This window comes from Leptinotarsa decemlineata, unplaced genomic scaffold (genome assembly GCF_025532065.1).
Source record: "Leptinotarsa decemlineata unplaced genomic scaffold, Ldec_3_MD MMD2_tig00002974_RagTag_RagTag, whole genome shotgun sequence".
In the NCBI taxonomy this organism is placed as follows: domain Eukaryota; kingdom Metazoa; phylum Arthropoda; class Insecta; order Coleoptera; family Chrysomelidae; genus Leptinotarsa; species Leptinotarsa decemlineata.
In genome coordinates, this window is record NW_027412578.1 from 5,118,934 (window position 1) to 5,138,564 (window position 19,631).

Consider the following 19,631-nt stretch of genomic DNA (forward strand, 5'->3'; position numbering starts at 1 on the left):
CAAATTAGCGTGAAATGAAATCATTGAAGAAAAGAAAGATTTTGGCATTTTACTGCTCCATCTATAGGCAATTATTGTTATACTTCCCTAATATTTCTACGACTTCTTTTTCGCTACTGAATAACTTTTCATTTTGACTTATTACTACTATACAGGGTGATTCAAAAGTACTTTGACAAACTTCAGGAGGTGATTCCTCACAATATTCTAATATGAATTGTCCGAATAAATAAATGTCCGGAAACGCTTCGTTTCCAAGATACAGGATGTTGAAGTTTTATTTTTATTTTCGTTTTTCTCAAATAACTTTTGAAATACTGAACTTAATTAAACGAAACTTGGTAATAGGATGTTTTTGATGTGTCGAATTCAAACCTGATACTCTTATTGCTCTTACTCGTAGGGGGCGCCACCTACACGTGTTTTTCTTTTTTAAAGATTCATAATATTTTTGGGCGTACTTCTAGCACATTTTTCAGTAAAAAATCGATTCCTCTATCATATCTACGTAAATAAGCTACCCTTGTTACTAGTCGCTGTAACCGTTTTCTAAATATTTGGACTTGAAAACTTCAAGTCAATGCGCGCGAAGCAAGACGTATTTACCAGGAGCGATTTCCTAACCGAGTACTGCCTTCAGCTCCACCGTCGTTTGGCAGAAACAGGTAGCTTTAAGAGGGCAGCTGATATTATTGGAAGACCACGAGCAGTCCGAACCCCAGAATTGGAAGAAGCTGTTTTGAACGCTCTCGAGGAGAATCCAGAAACAAGCACAAGAGTAATTGCTGAAGCTGTCAATTCTACTCAGTCCACAGTTTGGAGAATTATCCACGATCAACAGTTTTATCCATACCATATTCAAAGGGTACAAGCTCTTTTGCCACGAAACTTTCCCCAACGCATTACTATGTGTCAATGGTTTTTGAGAAAATTGGCTGGAAATCCTCAATATTTAACATATGTACTCTTCACGGACGAGGCAAACTTCTCCCGAAATGCTATCACAAACTTTCATAACAACCATGTCTGGGCTCTCGAAAATCCGCACGCAGTTAGTGAAAGGCATTATCAGTATCAATTTTCTGTAAATGTATGGGCGGCAATAATTGATAATTACTTGATAGGTCCTTTCTTTCTTCCGCTCCGACTGAATGACGCAACTTACAGACACTTTTTAGAAACTGAATTGCCGGGACTACTTCAGAATGTACCATTAAAAATTCGTAACCGCATGTAGTTTATGCATGATGCATGATGGGGCTCCGGCCCATTTTAGCGTTGTAGCCAGGGAATTCCTTAACACAGTCTATCCAAATCGATGGATCGGTAGGGGTGTAGAAGAACCTAACCAGGCGTGGACACCAAGGTCCCCAGATCTAAACCCGATAGATTTCTATTTTTGGGGACATTCGAAGTCACTAGTTCAAAGGACTCCATTAGTGAACGAGGAAGATCTAAGAAACCAAATAGTAGACGCCTGTGAAACAATAAGAAACACACCAATAATTTTTGAGCGGGTACGAGATTCAATGACTAGACGACTGACTGCCTGTATCTTCGCTGAAGGTGGACACTTCCAACAATTTATTTGAAAACAATTCAGTTTTATTTTAGTTTATTCTACATATTCAAAATTTCCTGAAATAAAATGTTGACATTTCTTGCAAATTTCATTAAAACAAATACTGATTATGTACCCTTGATACAAAAATAACTATTTCGCTTAAGGATGTCATAAAGGAACGTACCCAACAGTAATTACCTCTTCAAACGAGTAAAACGTCAAATTCATTTCCAAAGCATTCTTATGAAAAAAGCAAAATATTCGTAATAATTTCAACATGCATCGATTATCAAATAATCGACTTGAAGTTTTCAAGTCCAAATATTTAGAAAACGGTTGCTTACAGCGACTAGTTACAAGGGTAGCTTATTTACGTAGATATGATAGAAGAATCAATTTTTTTATTGAAAAATGTGCTAGAAGTACGCCCAAAAAAGTTATGAATCTTTAAAAAAGAAAAAGACGTGTAGGTGGCGCCCCCTACGAGTAAGAGCAATAAGAACATCAGGTTGGAATTCGATACCTCAAAAACCTCCTATTACCAAGTTTCGTTTAATTAAGTTCATTGTTTCAAAAGTTATTTGAAAAAAACGAAAATAAAAATAAAACTTCAACATCCTGTATCTTGGAAACGAAGCGTTTCCAGACATTTATTTATTTGGACAATTCATATTAGAATATTGTGAGGAATCACCTCCTGAAGTTTGTCAAAGTACTTTTGAATCACCTCGTATGTATATTTATATTAATTTTTTTGTGGTTGTTTTATGATTCTCCAGAGAATTTTGGTTTCATTGCTAGAATCCTGAACCTTCTTCATGAAATCATTTGTTTTTCCTGACGTATTTAATTTTCTACACTCTTCTTGGTTATGCTGTAACCGATGTTACTATTTTCAGCGTTTTTTTCCTCAAGTGATTCAAGTGCTTGAGATCATCAATTTTATTCTTTAGTGAAGTGGAAAGGGTGATTCCATTGTTTTGCTCTTGGTATCTTTTGTTTATTGTGGATATAGGAAATGCAGCCTGAAAATACCATAGAAACAACATAGGACAAACAATGGCATTTCTTTACGACCGCCGTATTAAAATTTCTTTGAATAACGGTTCAGCTGTGAAAATACACTTATCTTAAAATTGAAAGAAGTATTTTCAAAAGAGAAAATTATGAAGAAAGGAATTCATAAATTGGTTTAATTTTGAATTGATGAAAACTCATATTAAATTTTTTTTCTTCCGGGATTGAATAATACCACCGGGAATTGAAAAGCTTTCACTACGATTCAGCTGATCAAAGATTTGAATTGAATTGTACTCCAAACAATGAGTTTCCTCGGCGATGAAAAGTGGCTGATATCGAATTCAATGCAGCAGGCGAATCATCTTTCTATTCTTATATGCTAAACTAGTCTATTCACACCAAGAAATTGACCTTTCGAAATAGGTCAGTGATATGCTCTATTATGATTCAAGATTTTCCAATAAATCATTCGCTTTAGAGCAGTGGCGTCCTAAGAGCCAGTATAAATTAGTTTATCCTGAAAAAATCATTTAAAACCATTTGTCACTTCATTATTTCTTCATATTATATGAAATATTTCCACTAGTTAACTTTTATAATTTTGCATAGGTACCCTCGTCATAATTCAATCAATTTACATAAAACGTTAATGAATTATACAGGGTGCATCAACGATGTGTGGGTAGACAATAGTGTCTTACTTATTTAGAATAGAAAGAAGTATTTCGAAGAAAAGTTGTGGACATTATTGAAAGCTATGTTACAATAAATATAGTTTAAAAAAACTGAAAAACACGTTTTCAAAGAACATCGAACTGAAAAGTTAAAAATAATTTTTTTAAATAATCTTAAAACAATAACGAACGGAAAATACTTGAAAAAAGCGACGGGCGCCTGATATACAAAAATATGGCACAAAGCGCCCACGCTTTTTTCAAAATAATACTAGTATTTTTCGTTCGTTATTGTTTTAAGCTTATTTAAAAAAATATTTTTAACTTTTTAGTTCGATTTCTTCAAAAGCATGTTTTTTAGTTTTTCAATCTATATTCATTTTTCACTTTTCAGTCCGATTTATTGTCAAAAATAATTTTCTTTTAAGTTCTAGTCACTAGTATTGTAAATCTTTAACAGATGGTGCACGAATGTAAAACTCCTCTCAAAGAACATAATGAAGTTTGAGGTCTCAAATTCTATAGTAATACTGAGATGCAGTAAGTTTCCAACAGAGGACGGACAGTTGTGAAATTTGATTCGATTTTTGATTTGAAGTTTCATTCAAAATATTAATGGACTAAAAATATTTTTTCAGTGAATAATTTTATTTTTCAAATCAATCTTTTGATTTGAAATGTATGTCAAGCACCTTAATTCTAATTTTTGGATTTTTTGAAATATTTGAGTAACTGAATTTTTCAGGTGCACAATTTACGATAAAGTTTTCATTGTTGAAATCCATATTCTGGTTGTCTTTCAAAAAATCGAATTAGATTTTGAAATGTATCTTCCGTTTCGTTCAAAACTTTTTTCTGTACTGAATCACGGGTAATTGTAAATATTTAAATATTTCATCTGTAGTACAAAATTTCGCTAACACTTATAATTCTTAAAATATGTTTTTTATTTTGATTTTCTTTTGAACAACCTATCAAGGAGGTTTCGTATAGCGGCATCTGCCCGCGAATAGCTCAAGCAATAATTGATATTACGTACAGCGCCATCTGCCCGCGAATAGATCAAGAAATGTCAATGAGGTTACGTACAGCGCAATCTGCCCGCGAATCGATCAAGCAATAATGCCGATAATTCTGTCAATACAGATCCCGAGTTTGAGAGTTACAGACAAACATACATACATACATACAGGTGAAGCTAATATGATGCGTGTAAAAATAACTAACAACATGAAGGGTTTTTGATAAACGTGTGTTTTTTTTCAAATTAATATAAACTTCAACTCGATTGATTTCTCTGCAAAGAGTTATTTTAAAATATAACAGGTTATTTGGGTTAATATCAGGTGGTTCAGAAGTGAAATATATATTTTTTATTCAATTTTGATGATAGTCAACTTGTTTGCAGTGGCAGAGTGTGAAAATCTTCAACGAAATATCAGAGTTGATTCACATTTTCATAGTTGCCAAAGGCGATATCAATTTCTTGAGAGAAATTTACTGTTCGTTCAACGAACATAACGATGACCTAGGCAAATATTGTAGGTTATACAAACTACTTGAAATTCCAGATGATACTTTTTCTTGGTTCTTGTTCTTCCCTGATGAAGAGCATGAGCAAGAAAATCTTCTGTTTTTTCATCATACTAGTAGCAGTTGTTTCGAAAATTTTATTTCCTTGGAAACAATATTCAATGTCTTGTTTGCCATTTTCCTCAAGTGCAAGCAACAAACTTTCGTATTCCATTTTGTTTCTGAACATGTGAAATTGAGAATTTTCCCGATTTCGATTCATAACCTGTTCAAAAATTTATTATAACCGTGTACTAATCGAATGTACGAATATACTTGGGATTATATAATAATAGCAGCGAATAATAAGATCACAATTTGAATTTTTTTTATGTAGGAAGGAAATGGTCAATGGAGGTCTCTGGATGCTGAGCTGGTTATGAGAGATGGAGAAGTAGTAGGTACTAAAATGGCAACTGGTCATAACCTCCTTGTTGACTGTCGATTCGAATTACCATTTGGTGAGTATTTATAAGTTAGAATTATGTTTCGATGAAGTAAGTAATTGCTCCAAAGGAAGGCATTCAAAAAGGGAAAACACTAGATTGAAAAGATAATTTTGTTTTTGTTTCATTGAAAACAACGGCTTAATCGGACTAACTATTGATTCACCACGTAAATTTTATCATTATTTCAAATCAGGAAATATTTACACTTTGTAATTTTCATTTCAATGAGAATTATGACTTTATTCCTCATAAGGAATTAGAATAACAATGAATTTCACTAGTTCGGACTTCCATTGTCTACTATATAAAATGATTTGAAATCCCTGAAACAACTAAAAAAGAAGATTTTAAAATGAGATAGCTGAAAATAATAATTATATTAACCAAAATAAACCTGAAATGAAATAATAGTGAAAAAAAATACAAGTGAAAATAGAACAATTGAATAAATAAAAATAAAGAAATGAAAAAAGAAAGAAAAATACAAGTAAAAATAGAACAATTGAATAAATAAAAATGAAGAAATGAAAAAAGAAATAAAACTTCTTTTTTTTCATTTATTCAATTGTTCTATTTTTACTTGTATTTCATTTCACTATTATTTCATTTCAGGTTTAGTTTGGTTAATATAATTATTATTTTCAGCTATCTCATTTTTAATTCTTCTTTTTCAGTTGTTTCAGAGATTTCAAATCAATTTATATAGTAGACAATGGAAGTCCGAACTAGTGAAATTCATCATGAAACATTGTCAATCACCTTCAAACAAACGTAGAATAACAATATTTAAATATGTATATTGATAATGAAAATAGTTAGGAATAGACATAATTATATTATAGGATGGAATTATTGTTGAGGAATAGCATTAATAATCTGAATAAATATAAAAAATAAATACATGCATAAAATTATGCATAGATATTCAATTTATTATATTCATTTATCAAATTATAAAACCAGATCAGGTGGAAATTATTTAAAATAAGAAAGTTAAAGGGAGAGAGAGAAGACTATCACTGTCACATAGTTATGATAATCGTGGTGAAGAATAATTGAAGAAAATCATTAAAATTTATCAGGTGTGAACAATGTTCCCAAAGAGAACTTTTCTCAATCTTGTTTTAAAAAAATGTTCACCTCTAGATTAAAAATCTGATATTTGTTGTGTGATGCAGGATGCACACTTTGAATTGGAAGTCAGATTATAACAGAATATTATTTGAATTTGTAGATCCGGAAAATATCGAGGCCATGGATTTACAAAGAAAATTGGAAATGCTGAACAATATCATGGACCAAGAGGGAAGAATAGATAATTATCGTAGACAAATACAATACCTTGGACATTGTAAGTATATAAGTTTCGAAAATATATTCGTCAGTAATGATTTCATATGGATTTATTGAGTTCAATACAGAAAAAATTAAGATTGAACATGATAAAATGAAATGATAGCTCTTGGAACAAAACAATTTTGTTGTTTCATTTCTTCCAATTGTGTTTTTGAATATCGTTGCTGAATTTGAGATGAATTATTGGAATTGAGATGATTCTTTTTCGAAATGAGAAAATTTTTCCAATACTTTGATCAAACTCAGATAAAAACGAATTCCAGAGGTTAGATGTCGGGTCTGCTGAATATTATTCACACAAAAAAGCTGTAAAAAGTGATTGTTTCAAATATCATTTGTTCAGAGATTGTTTTCAATGAATCACTAAACACTATGTCTGTATTGTGTTCGAAATTCCTTCAAGAATAAATTGTCATTTGCAAAATTCATAATGTATTCTTGGGTAAGACAGTTTTTGGCCTTCTACTTCCCCGTCTTGATGAAGAAAATATTTGAATTTCCCAAAGAAAGGAAGGAAGTAATCAATTTCAAAGATTAACTCTGTACAAAGATGTGTAGATTATGCAAAGAAGTAACTTTCAGACACAAAATCTGTAAGTTCTTTCGATCTATTCACAAATCCCATATGCCTATCGACTTATTTAGCTCAGACCGTAATTGTAAAAAATATTGTACAAAATGATCGTATTATTCATACAAGAAATATAACAATGGCATCGAGTAAAGTGCCGTGCTTGATTGCTTTCATTTTCAATCTGTTAATTTATTCAAAATGACGTTTACAGATGATTATAAATATAATGTGAGTATTACACGGTTAGGTTAGGACCAAATAAACCCAGCTTCTCAACGAAGCCGATTAGTTTGTATGGTGAGTGATCTTTCAGGTCAGATGGTAAGAGTATGGCTCTGCCGAACTCCAAAAACCTGATTCGGTCCCCAGCGGGGCACGCACAAAGTATATGCTCTGCTGTTTCATCATTAATGAGGTAGTCGGATAGTCAAGGTGCAAGATTCCCACCTTGATACCCACGGCAACCTTCCCACATGAGGGTTTTCGCACGTCAGCTACACCTGACGATGCCTTAGATTCAACCGTGCAGGGATTTTTCGCCTCTGGTTTTGGTGAATCATCACTTGAGCGCAAATGTTTGCTTACTTGCGCATGGGGGGTTTGTTCCTCCACCTCAGACAGATTCTGCGTACGCCGCTCAAGAATTTGGTGCAAGGCGGTTCCATAAGGTACCCCGCTCTTGAGGAGACGACTCAGTTGGAGAGTTGAGAAACTTTCGCTCCTGATCTGAAATTACAGGGAGGTCAGTTGGAGTCGTAAGTTCGACATCCATCTCCTCTGTAGTCTCAGCGTCAGAACGAATTTTAAAGTTTACTCTGTCCATAAAAGTCCCACGAGTAGCTAGGGAAAAAAGGTCGATCACGGCAGATCCCCGCATTACCGTGACAAGGCGATGCTACGACGAGAGGGCGCCCGGTATCTCGAAGGTAGAGACAGCTGATAGGCTCAGTGTCATTCATCCTCTGATACACACACCTTAGGATTAAGCCATCGTTGGGATGCCATTCAGTTAGGGGCTACGTGGAAGCAGGCATCCGAAGGCTCAACCCCCACTCGCCAAAAACAGCATGCACAGTGGTTCAGGCAGTGAAAGATGAACAAGGAAAGCCAACCCGCCAGTATTACACGGTCAACGTATACGTTGTAATACGTATATAAATATATATGTATTTGATTGACAATGTTTCATGATGAATTTCATGGCATGTTATTCAGGTACCTACAAACAACAAACATAAGAACAATGAAAAATCATCTATCAAAAAATTAAAAAACTCAGAACGGCTGGCTCATTTTCTCAGTGTTGCCGGCTCATTCTCGCATCACAAGATCTACCAACTATTTCCAATTATTTCGCGTCCTAATGAAAAGTGATATTTGGATAACCTGGCGAGAACGAATGTGAAGTTAGGTTTACTTTTCATTTGTTTTGTATGTTTCAAATTCATGGTTTTCTTCATATCAAGTATGAACTACAATAATCCCACAGTCATCATTCACTTATTTCGTGACCGTTAACAGTTCGTTTCTGCTGGTCTCCCTGTGTGAAAAATAGCAAATCATTTGAAATCGATTCAGGAACTGAAACACTGGTGAACTGAAAATACAGCCTGGAGAAACCAATCGAAGCTTCTTGAACCGAACATTGAATATAATCCGATAAAAAATGTTGGACTGGGAATCTTGGAGGTCCAGAGCAGTCCGCCTTGAGGGAAATCTGAGTTACAAGCATTTTCCCTTCCGGAACGAGGTTAATTCGATTACATGTTCATTGGCTCTCTAATCTTTCCTGGGGCCAGATTGTCACGTCGATAAAACATATACACTTCGATGACTTCCACAAATTTATCGAACTCCCCAAGATTTCTGACCGAAAATACGGTGGAGCGATATACTTGTGAACTGGAAGAACGTACTTCGATAGAAATGATTCAGGCGATTCTGGATATCGTTTGGCTGCCAGAAAATCCTTGTGAAATAATACAGCAGATTAGGACATACTATATCTATTAGTGTCAAATGATCAACTAATTCACTAGTATAACGCAAAAAGTTGTATCACCAACTGGAGCAAGATTTCTCTGGTGGAACAATTATGAAAGGTGCGATGTGGGACTTTATCTCTTCGATTTTTCATATTATGAAAAAAAACTAAAACAAATTTCTTGCTCTAGTTATTTCCAGAGCATACTATGTTTTTTGGGGTTCGGCTGCCAGGTTTTTCCATCTAAGGTGATGTTTTCTATCGACTGGTTTGATTAATCTGATTAGTGTAATGTTGAGTGCGGGTTGTTATACTCCATTTGTATTAATATCATCTATTTTTCGGATGAAATTGTATGTTTCTAAATTCATATGACCTCTTTATATGATCTTAGATAGTAGCCCCGAGTACTATCAAGAACTTGGGTATCTTTCAATGAAATAACAGGAGTACCTTCTCTAAGTAACTCCTCAAATCTCCAGTCCTGATTTGTCGGTATTCCCGAGCCAATAAATCCTCTAATGTTCAGAAAGCCGGGTTTTGACTATTCTTTTTGTGATGTCAATGTAGATAAGGGTCCGGTATCCGGTGTAGCTGAAAGCTTTTTTTCGGAGGTCCTTACTGACTTGAGATCCACTGGTGCTTGATTTTACATTGCAATTTCTAAGAAAGCTTCTAATACGGTCTGTGATATTTTCAACTCAGGATGAAAAACGTTTCCATTGACATGTTTATCTGCTGTAACCTTGACATGATCTATCGCTCGAATTTGACTTCGCTATACTCATTCCCTTCATTTTTCCGATAAGTGAGTTCTCGGGAAGACAATCGAGACTTTTCAACTAACCTTTTGATCACTGTTTTTTTTTTAATCTGTAGCCTCATCCTAGGGTTAGTGTATACAAGCCGAAAGCATGTATGGTCCTGAGTGTCACTAACGGAACCTTAAAAATAGTGGACGCCCTTTTGTCGTAGATAGCCTTGTCACTGTAATTTGGGGCTTTGCCTTGATATACTTCTTTTACTTAGCTGCTCGTGGGACCCTTTATGGACTATGAACTGACCAAATAATTCGACCATAACCCTACAGAAAAGATGGAGGTTATAAAAAAGACTCTAACTGACTTTCCTGTAACATCGAATCAAAATCCAGCAATTTTCAGTTCATCAGCTCTTGATCCTGTTATTGGTGCAGCCAGGAAGCATCTCATCCCCACCTCAAAAAAGGTATAATTCATGAATCTGCCTCGCACCATATTCTTGAACAGCACAACCAAAATGTTACAGAACCAGGTTTACTGTTTCGTATGAACACCTACTTTTGATGGTGTAATAATATCACTGAAAAATGTCATGCCATTTTTCCTGGAGTAACATTTTTTCAATGTTCATCTGAACGTAGAGCTACTCATGGTCTTTTGTGAGTCTGGAATGGTGTTATATATCTTATGAAGAAAGGATCTTCAGTAAAGTGAAGTAGGGTATTTTGGAATAGTGAGTTGGTATTTAAATCTGGTGAAAAATTCGTGAACATCGTACCTGAATTGGAGTTTTTCGTATAAATATTTAGTAATCATATTGGTCTCATTGTTAACTAATTCGACTCTTTGATTTTATGGGAAATTAAGTTGAATTGAGTTGCATTTTTTTGTTCCATAAATGATTTGGGTACATTAGTTCTTCTCTATCTGGATACGATTTTAGTCGTGGTTCGTTAGGCAAGGATAGCATACTCTATTTCCAAAGTTGAAGCTACTCGGTACTGAAGATGCACCCAATATTTTTTTCGTCTTGATGTCTAGAATTTTAGAAACGTTAGAAATCAATTTGAGGTACAGTATGCATTTCTGGTATATTTTGTTATATGTCGCTCAACCGCAACTCCGTATTCATAATTGATCCTAAGTTTTTTGAAGAATTTACAGCTTCAATGGGTTCCGCACCGATTAGTTCGGACTTCCATTGTCTAATATATAAAATGATTTGAAATCCCTCAAACAACTAAAAAAGAAGAATTGGAAATAAATAGCTTTAAATAACAATTATATTAAGCCCAAAATCCTGAAATGAAATAATAGTGAAATAAAATACAAGTAAAAATAAAACAATTGAATAAAAAAATAAAAATGAGGATATACAAAATGAAAATAAAGATAAAAATAAAAAAGGTAAAAAAGTTAAGAGATTTCAAGCCAAGTAAGTTCACGACGTTTCGATTGTTAGTATTCACAATCGTCTTCGGGTGATGACTGGACTGATTCCTCCGAGAGATGACTCTTTATGGGTCGTTCGAGTACTTTCACTTATCCCCGCTTTCCATTTTCCGCTTCACTGGTTCCGTGGGAAATATTTCAACGTTGGCTTGGCTGAATACGTTGTTGGACAACATGTATGCGGCTTCCTTGAATTTTCTCCTAAACCAATGTTCCTTTCTGTGTAAGATTTCAGCTTGGGACTATTCGATGTTGTGTTGATGGGTCCAAACATGGTCTGCTATTCCTGATTTGCTGGTTTCCCCTCGTTGTGTGTGTTTTTTTGTTCTCTGCAATGCGAACATTCAATGGCCTCTTAGTTTCACCAATATATAATTTTCCACACTCACAGGGTATCCGGGTATCGTGAGGCTGCTACGGATAGTGTTACCGGATCTGAAACAGGTTCTGATGTTGTACTTGAAACCAATTCTGCTTATCCTCTCCGATAATCCTCTGATGTAGGGAAGTGCAAGCACTGGTTGTGACGGCTTCTCTTCCTTGCTAGGCTCCTGTTGTCTCTTAGCCAAAATCTTTTCTACCATCGCTTTGGAGTAGCCATTCCGTTGAAGATCATTTTTGATGATGTCTAGTTCCTTCGAGTTACAGAGCCCGAAAGCACGGTCTAATAGAGTCTTGATGATTCCCCTTTCAGTTGATTGAAGGTGGTTGGATTCGTGGTTCAGGTATTGTCCCGTGTGAGTGGATTTTCGGTATACAGATGTTTCCCACTTAGTGTCGGTCCTCTTCACCAAAACGTCTAAGAATGGCAATTCGTTGTGGATTTCTTTCTCCATTATGAAAGTGATGGAAGGTCTCACGCTGTTGATGTGTTTCCAGGAAGGCGTCTAGTTCAGTATTCCCATGGCTCTATATTATGTAGGTGTCGTCAAAATATTTCAACCAGATTCGAGGTTTCTTGTGGGCTTCTTCAATGACCAGAATTTTAAACCACTCCATATGCTTAATATGATTGTTATTTACAGCTAATAATTTGTAATTCTTCTTTTTTAGTTGTTTCAGGGAATTTTAAATCATTTTATATGTTAGAAAATGGAAGTCCGAACTAGTGAAATTCATTATTGAACATTGTCATTCATCTTCAAACAAATGACTTGATCGGTTTGATTTTGTTATTTGTTGTCCCAAAAATTAACAATTCAGATTTTTTGGAATGAATTACTAAACAATGATCTTTTGATATATCAGATCTTCATTAAAAGCAGTGCAGCAATTACGTACATGTCCAGAATTGAATGATTCATTAATTTGTGTGTCATCTGCATAATAATGAGACTGACAAGTAGATAAGTTTGCAGCATATATTATAAAGAGTAAAGGCTACAAAATAGACCCTTAGGGGATACCACACGTGAGATACAGAGGTACGGGATATTTACCTCGTATTTTGAGTGGCTGGATACGATCTGCTAGATTATTCTCTATCAAGAGAGTTGCTCAATTATTTACTCGAATTATATACCTTATCACAATTTGGTACGTTCTGAATTAAAGACAAAGAAATTATAATTGACCTTCAAAGGGTATATTTAAAAAAAACATGAGATTAGTGAAAATATGACTGATTCTTTTTATAATTTGACAATAAATCTTCGGAGAAGTATTTTCATTTCTACAAAAGTTCTTAATTGCATGATGATAATACAAAAAGTTCCAATATTTTTCATTTCGATATAATATGTACATACTAACAGAAAAAAATATTCCGATTTCAAATCGTTCAGAAATTTTTGAAGATTTGATTGAAAAAATGAAGAACCAAACAGTTCATTCATTTCCTGACATCAGAGAAATTTTGAAGTCTAATGATGGTCATCAAATTATAATTGAAGGCTTATATTTTCGTATTATTGAAAAGTTGTTATTCATTTTCAGTTAAACATTTTTGCTAACTTCCTCTCAGTTATATATAATCTAGATGTAAATTATTATCAAATAAAAATGAATACATTAGAAGAAACACTGGGAAAGCTACTCTCCACAATCGATCCAACTGAAAACGATCAATCTTCTTCATGGTCCACCTTCTTTTCCAGCGCATGATAATCACTTTGAAAATGACATTTCAGCGGGGTACTCGGAGGACAGCGACTACACGTCCGATCTCAACTACCCCGTAGGTCAGCACGCCAATTCTTCAGCTTCACAGTTCCGATCGGCAGCCTATCAGATCAACACTCCACAACGGTCTCTGGAAACATCCAGAGAAAATTCTTCTGAGCGTGCAGACACTCCCAATGCCCACAACCAACAAATGTTGAGTTTATCTCAGAACCACCAGCAGCACCTTAGTCCCGATGTTTATAGGAGGTACCACCAGGTGAGCTCGCACGTATTCATATCTTCATTTGGTGTCTTTAACAGGTTATCAACTCATAGAATGGGTAATTGTATGTAGACCATCACGAGCGGTGTCTAAGAGATTATTTGCTTCTTTGCCAATGGTTTTAAAGTTCCGTCATCATTTGCTGTGATGTGGCAATGACCGAAATAATACATATAGGTTACTGTATTGATAATTGTGATGGTATTCATGAATATTCTACACTTGTTTCAGCATGTTTCTCTCTCCCTCTCTCCTCTCTCCCTCTCTCCAGGATATCAATTCAATTCAATTCTGCAAGTGTTCTAAGGGAAAATTGCTCATCAGGTGACAATTTAATCACAAGCTCTGCTTAGGTAATGTCCTCCAGATGGTTTATAGCTGACGTATCCATTTATATATAAAAACGAAAAAATATTTTTATTATGATTTATATCACTAAAAATAAAATTTGTGGACTTGCGAATGAATAAATTTGTAGCATATTGTATTGATTTACCTTGCTGCGACATGCAAACTGGAAGTCTTGACGTGTTCGCATTCATAATAGTACGGAAAATTGGACGTTCGCTTATTTGTTCACCTTTTCTGAACATTACCTTATGTTAACATATTTTCATTAGGTTGGGGATTCTGTGGAAAAATAGCAGTTGCACAGAGTTCAGTTGTGATCAATTTCTATATGGAAGAATTTGAACGACAAGCTCTAGAATCATCAGCGAAATACTATTAAAATATATAGAATATCTCGATTCCTGCGAAGTTATTCTGTAGACCTGTTCAGAGCCGTTATTTGGACTACATAAAATTTGTATATATGACACCATAAGAATTGTATCTACACAGCCAAATGGAATAAATTCATTATTTCGGTTACTGTATATATTAAAGAGAAAAAACCGAAACAGGTCAAATGTAAATTATAATTTGACATTTTTCAAGTTTATTGCAACAATTGAAGTATGTCAAATCATAAGAAACTGATTGACCATGAAGAAACTGATTGATTATCGACCCTGTAGTAGAGGAAGATGCCATCGCCTTGACTTTTAGGCTTCATTTCGTTAGAACAGTTCAGGTGTTCAGTCCAGCACCACTGATTCTACATAAGCGGGTCGAAACATCGCTATCCGGTGTTGGATTTGTTATCCAACATCACATTTGCCTTGTAGTGAAAACTGCAGTGAAAGACAGAGAACGAATCTCATTTGGCGCACGATGTTGAAGCTCGGTTTCGAAACTAACTGGCATGGAAAGACTTGTTTATCCTTGATATTCGAGGATTGAGTCCTTTATCAATCCCATACATGGCGTTTTGTTTGGTGATGTCACCGCTTCTACTGAAACTGTTATAGTTGACAACAGCCAAAGCCATATTTGTAGCTGTCTAGCAGAAAAACCCTACTGTAACCAAAAATCCAACTTACGGTGGAGAAAAAAGACATAGAAAGAATAACTTTCCTAGATATATCGGTGGAAATTCGAGGGAATGGCAGACTGGAACATAATATAAATAGAAAGCCAACCTTCCAGACTGATATTTGAACAGGGGTTCCAACCACCATTCGAGGAAAAGAAAAGAAAAGTTATTTTAACTCTGCTGAAGAAGACAAACCTTATTTGAAAACCGGAAAAAAATTCCTAATAACTGTAGACTAGTCGCTTTGCTATCAGTGGTATTGAAAATCATGGAGAAAGCTGTAAACCACCATATTCTTGAATATTTGGAAGGCTTTAACATTTTGAGCGATCATCAATATGACTTTCGGAAACAGAGATCAAGAGGCGACCTTCTATCTTATGTCACCCATATTTTGAATAATGCAATAGAGAAACATGGAAAGTCAAGAGCTGTTGCGCTTGATATTTTTAGACTTTTGACCGGGTGTGGCATGAGGGTTTGCTGGCAAAACTTCGATGCTATGGTTTGTCGGATCATTTTTGTGTATGATTCTCCAGATTCCTGAAAGAACGTTCCCTGCAAGTGGTCGTCGATGGATATTTCTCGGATACTCATCATGGAGTATTTGGTTATAGTTTTTCCCAATTAGTGAATTGGAAATGGGTTACTAAAATGGCCAGCAAAATCACGTGACATGACCTCTGTAACAATATTTGAATATTAGGGTCTATGAACGGTCTATCAATGATATAATTAATCCCCAGAATAGAAATAGTGTCTCATGCAAGATGCCAAATTTGAAAATGATGAGGTGGTTGGACGTTGGATACTCGCTGAAGGAGTCGCAATGTATTTTATTGATTATTGATCAAATTCGAATTATTATTTCATGTTGTCCAGCATTGCAAATATTAACAAAATCTATTATGAAATATATACAAGGTGTTATGCAACAATTTGATGAAAAACAGTTTGCAGTCGATTTAAATTTGTTGGAAATTCCAAATACGACCAGATCCAGTCCAAAATTTAGTGACAAATAAACGTTTCAAAAAAATCGATATTTTCCTTGAACAGGGACTGAACAAAGACTCTGAAAATGTGTAATAATTTGACCTTAGACTAGACCTTAGATTAGACCTTAGACTACATTGGGGTATAAATGGAATCAGCTTTCTCTACTGCAAACCAACAAATGTTTCTAGTGCTTTATATCGAATCCTAGGATTCCATGACATAATAAATATTCCAGAATTCTGAAAATGAATTTGAATTTCAACTTTTTGAGTTTCGATTACGGTATATTTAAAAATAATCGTCAACACGGTTTGAATTTTCGAAAAATAATCTCTATCAATTTAGGGTCCCTATATCTAAAACAGCTCGCTTCACTTATGAATACACCGTATTTGAAAGTTGTTGTCTGTATACACTGTGTTCTATATAAGAAACGCCAGTATGGGAAAATCAGAAATCGTAAGAGATACAAAAATGGTTAAGATGCGAAAAAGTTGTTCATTCTGGAGCTCATTCAGATGATGTTTGAAATTTAGACAATTTTGACTGAGTTGAGACATCAGTGAAGATGTCATCAAAAAGAATAACTGATACCGTCCTTATAAAAAATTTAAATTGGTGATGCTTTCTCAGAGACGAAATGTCGCATTGAAAGCTTGTGAAAACTTTCTTGAAACGTTGCAAAACTAATCGAGAAGTTCTAACATCATTTAATGAAGCTCTAAACTTGACAGTTTCTTTCTAATTCAATCGCCTTTGTATCTTTCACGTTTTTCAATTTTTCTATACGGACTCTCTTTTTCTTGAACATAGTATTTATGTTGAGGAATTGCAATACTTTCTTAAGAGTGAAGTTAGTTGAGTCTCTGGGAGTGATCTGTATCTGTAGAGTAGGGAGGGTTAGTGTAGGCCCAAAGCACTTAGGCCACATGTGACTCATTGTACATCTTCCCAAGGAGTTGTCCTCCTAGGTCATCGTCCATTCTGTCCTTTTCAGGAAGGTGGACGGGTCACTAGGAGACATCTCCTTCATATCGGCAGGTGTAGGCCAAGACTCGCCGGACACACACTCTCTTATTAACGATAACTGCGGACATTCGCATAGGTGCCAGCTTCGCAGGGTCACCCAGGGTAATTCTGGCAAGATTGATTTCATCCCATCTCTTTAGGGATTGAGCATGGGTTTAACGTTTGACTAGTTCCGCAATTGTCGAAGTCATCAGGCCGTAGGTGCCGCTGGGTCCTAAAATTCTTAGTCCAGCCGCTTCCTTGGCTAAAGAGTCGGCAATGCGATTACCTTTACTCCTATCGTGCCCTTTAATATACCTCAGGATAATGTTATCATCTACCGAGGCTTTGGCTAAATCTTGGTGGCACTCTAGTACTAATGATACGTTGTCTGTTCAAGGTTAATAGGGCTTGTCTGCTATCAGTGCAGATTGTTATGTTTTTGCCAGAAATTTCTTCCCTGGTTATTTCTTTTGTGGCGATTGAGATAACAGCCAGTTCTGTTTGGACCACGCTGGTATTTTTTCCCATTCCCCACTTCATCCTTAGGCTTAGTGATCTGCTCTGGAAGTGTTTCCAATTGGTTATTGATTAGGCAGGGATATGTTTCAGGTTACGCCAAGATTTTAATTACCTACATTAAATTTTCAGCAATCTTCGAACGTGGATAATAGCAGTCCTTATAAATCAACATACCGAGGACCGTCGTCACGACAGTACCAAGAAAACAACACGGATCCTGAACCTTTGTTCTATAACAGTCGACCGCCGAACAAGTCCAATTACTCAAGGTAAATATTCTACTCAGCCATCTCTCTGAACAGAACATTCGTCGTCAATCCGAAATGCAGAAAGTTTTCAAAAACTGGACCACTTCCGTCTAAAGTTTTTCAACACCTCCAAACTTATTTGAATCAGACATGTCCTAGATTACGTATTTCAGTTTTTATCACTTGAAACTTCCATTCGATTTGCGTCGTGCTTGAAAGATTCCAGGAAAGCAAGTTTTCAGTTCACCGTTACGGTAGTGTTGTGTGCATTTTAATGAAACTTCATGGAAAGTCGTGATTTATTTTTTATATATATTTCCCAAAACTGCCAGCACAATAAGGAACATGCATAAACATTTATTCACAAAAATTACATTGAGAATTAAAATATATCATTGTAATAAAGCCTTTATTACACAAAAAAAAATTAAATGCTAGTCGTTCTTATAGAAATAAATAAAGTTCACTAAAAATTTAAATTTCGTCACGTGACCAAAAACGCCCAGCCATTGGATGTGACGTCATACATTGTTTCGCCAGTCGCCATTCCATTTATGTTGAACTGTTTGCGTTTGCTAGTTCAAAGTTTCTGTTGATTATTGTGATATTTTTGTCCAAATCTGTGGTTTTTACTTTATTTAGTTAATTTTACACAGTATTATTTAATATTAAGTGTGTAAATTCGAACAAACATAACCGACGACGGATTTACCAAAGGTCAATTCGATAATCTGCCAGTTGTTGATATGTTTATTGTAGCAAAATTCATTAAAGAAGCTGAACATTTTTCTCTTGAGGTACGCGGAGTTAAATGATAATAATAATAATAATGCATTTATTTCGCTTGTTAAAAAGTACATAAAGGAGACAAGTTAGTACAACTATTATTTGTTGTAAGTTTAATCACTATGTATAAATTATATGTATTTCTGTAAGTTTTTCCGCATCTATTTAACAGTTTTTTCGACGATTATGATCATTTTCAGGTATTTTATTGGGTGATATAATGGAAGTATTTGTGCACAAAGGAACAATGCAATATTTGTGATATTATTTGTGTTCCATTGCTTTTGAAATTGAAAGTCCTTATTAGATTTATCAATTCAACAACACACAAACAAAGCTGAATCAACTTTAAACAAAAATCACAAAACTATACAACTAAATAATACAAATCTACTAAAAAATAGGAACTCATCATATTTTATACAAAAGCGTTTGGTTGCAGCTGCCTAAATAAGTAGATTTAAACGGCAGTCACAGCCTGCGTCACATGCATACACCCGAATTAATACAGTATGACGTCATGACAGTTCACGCATTTGAACGCCTGTGACATATGCCTGCGGCCGGATTAATACCGTATCACGTCATGATAGTTCGCGCCTTTAAACGCTTGTTTGATTTGGTTTTTCAACGCAAAAATTTTTTATAAACCGACTATTGATATTTTACTGCTCATATTCTGCAGTATTCAAGAGTTATCATAGCAGAACACATTTATGATGTAAACAAAATCTGCAAGTTCCCTTTGGGAAATATTTTTTCGAATAGAAATGAGGGTAGATCAATACCTCGTACTTTGACATTTACACTTTTTTGAAAAATATAAAATGCAAAATCTATCTAATCGGCAACTATATGC

At 35.0% G+C, this 19,631-nt stretch overlaps 1 protein-coding gene across 3 annotated transcripts in view; it reads left to right on the forward strand.

The window, feature by feature from the left end:
- Positions 1-19,631, forward strand: part of unc-13 — a 477,247-nt gene that overhangs the window by 53,306 nt on the left and 404,310 nt on the right. For 2 of the 3 annotated variants that reach the window (XM_074177326.1, XM_074177324.1), the window contains exons 5-8: positions 5,168-5,291; positions 6,514-6,630; positions 13,503-13,786; positions 17,868-18,007. In XM_074177326.1, the coding sequence (XP_074033427.1) occupies positions 5,168-5,291; positions 6,514-6,630; positions 13,503-13,786; positions 17,868-18,007 (665 nt within the window). The remainder of the gene's footprint in view (positions 1-5,167; positions 5,292-6,513; positions 6,631-13,502; positions 13,787-17,867; positions 18,008-19,631) is intronic. The other variant, XM_074177325.1, reaches the window with a different exon arrangement.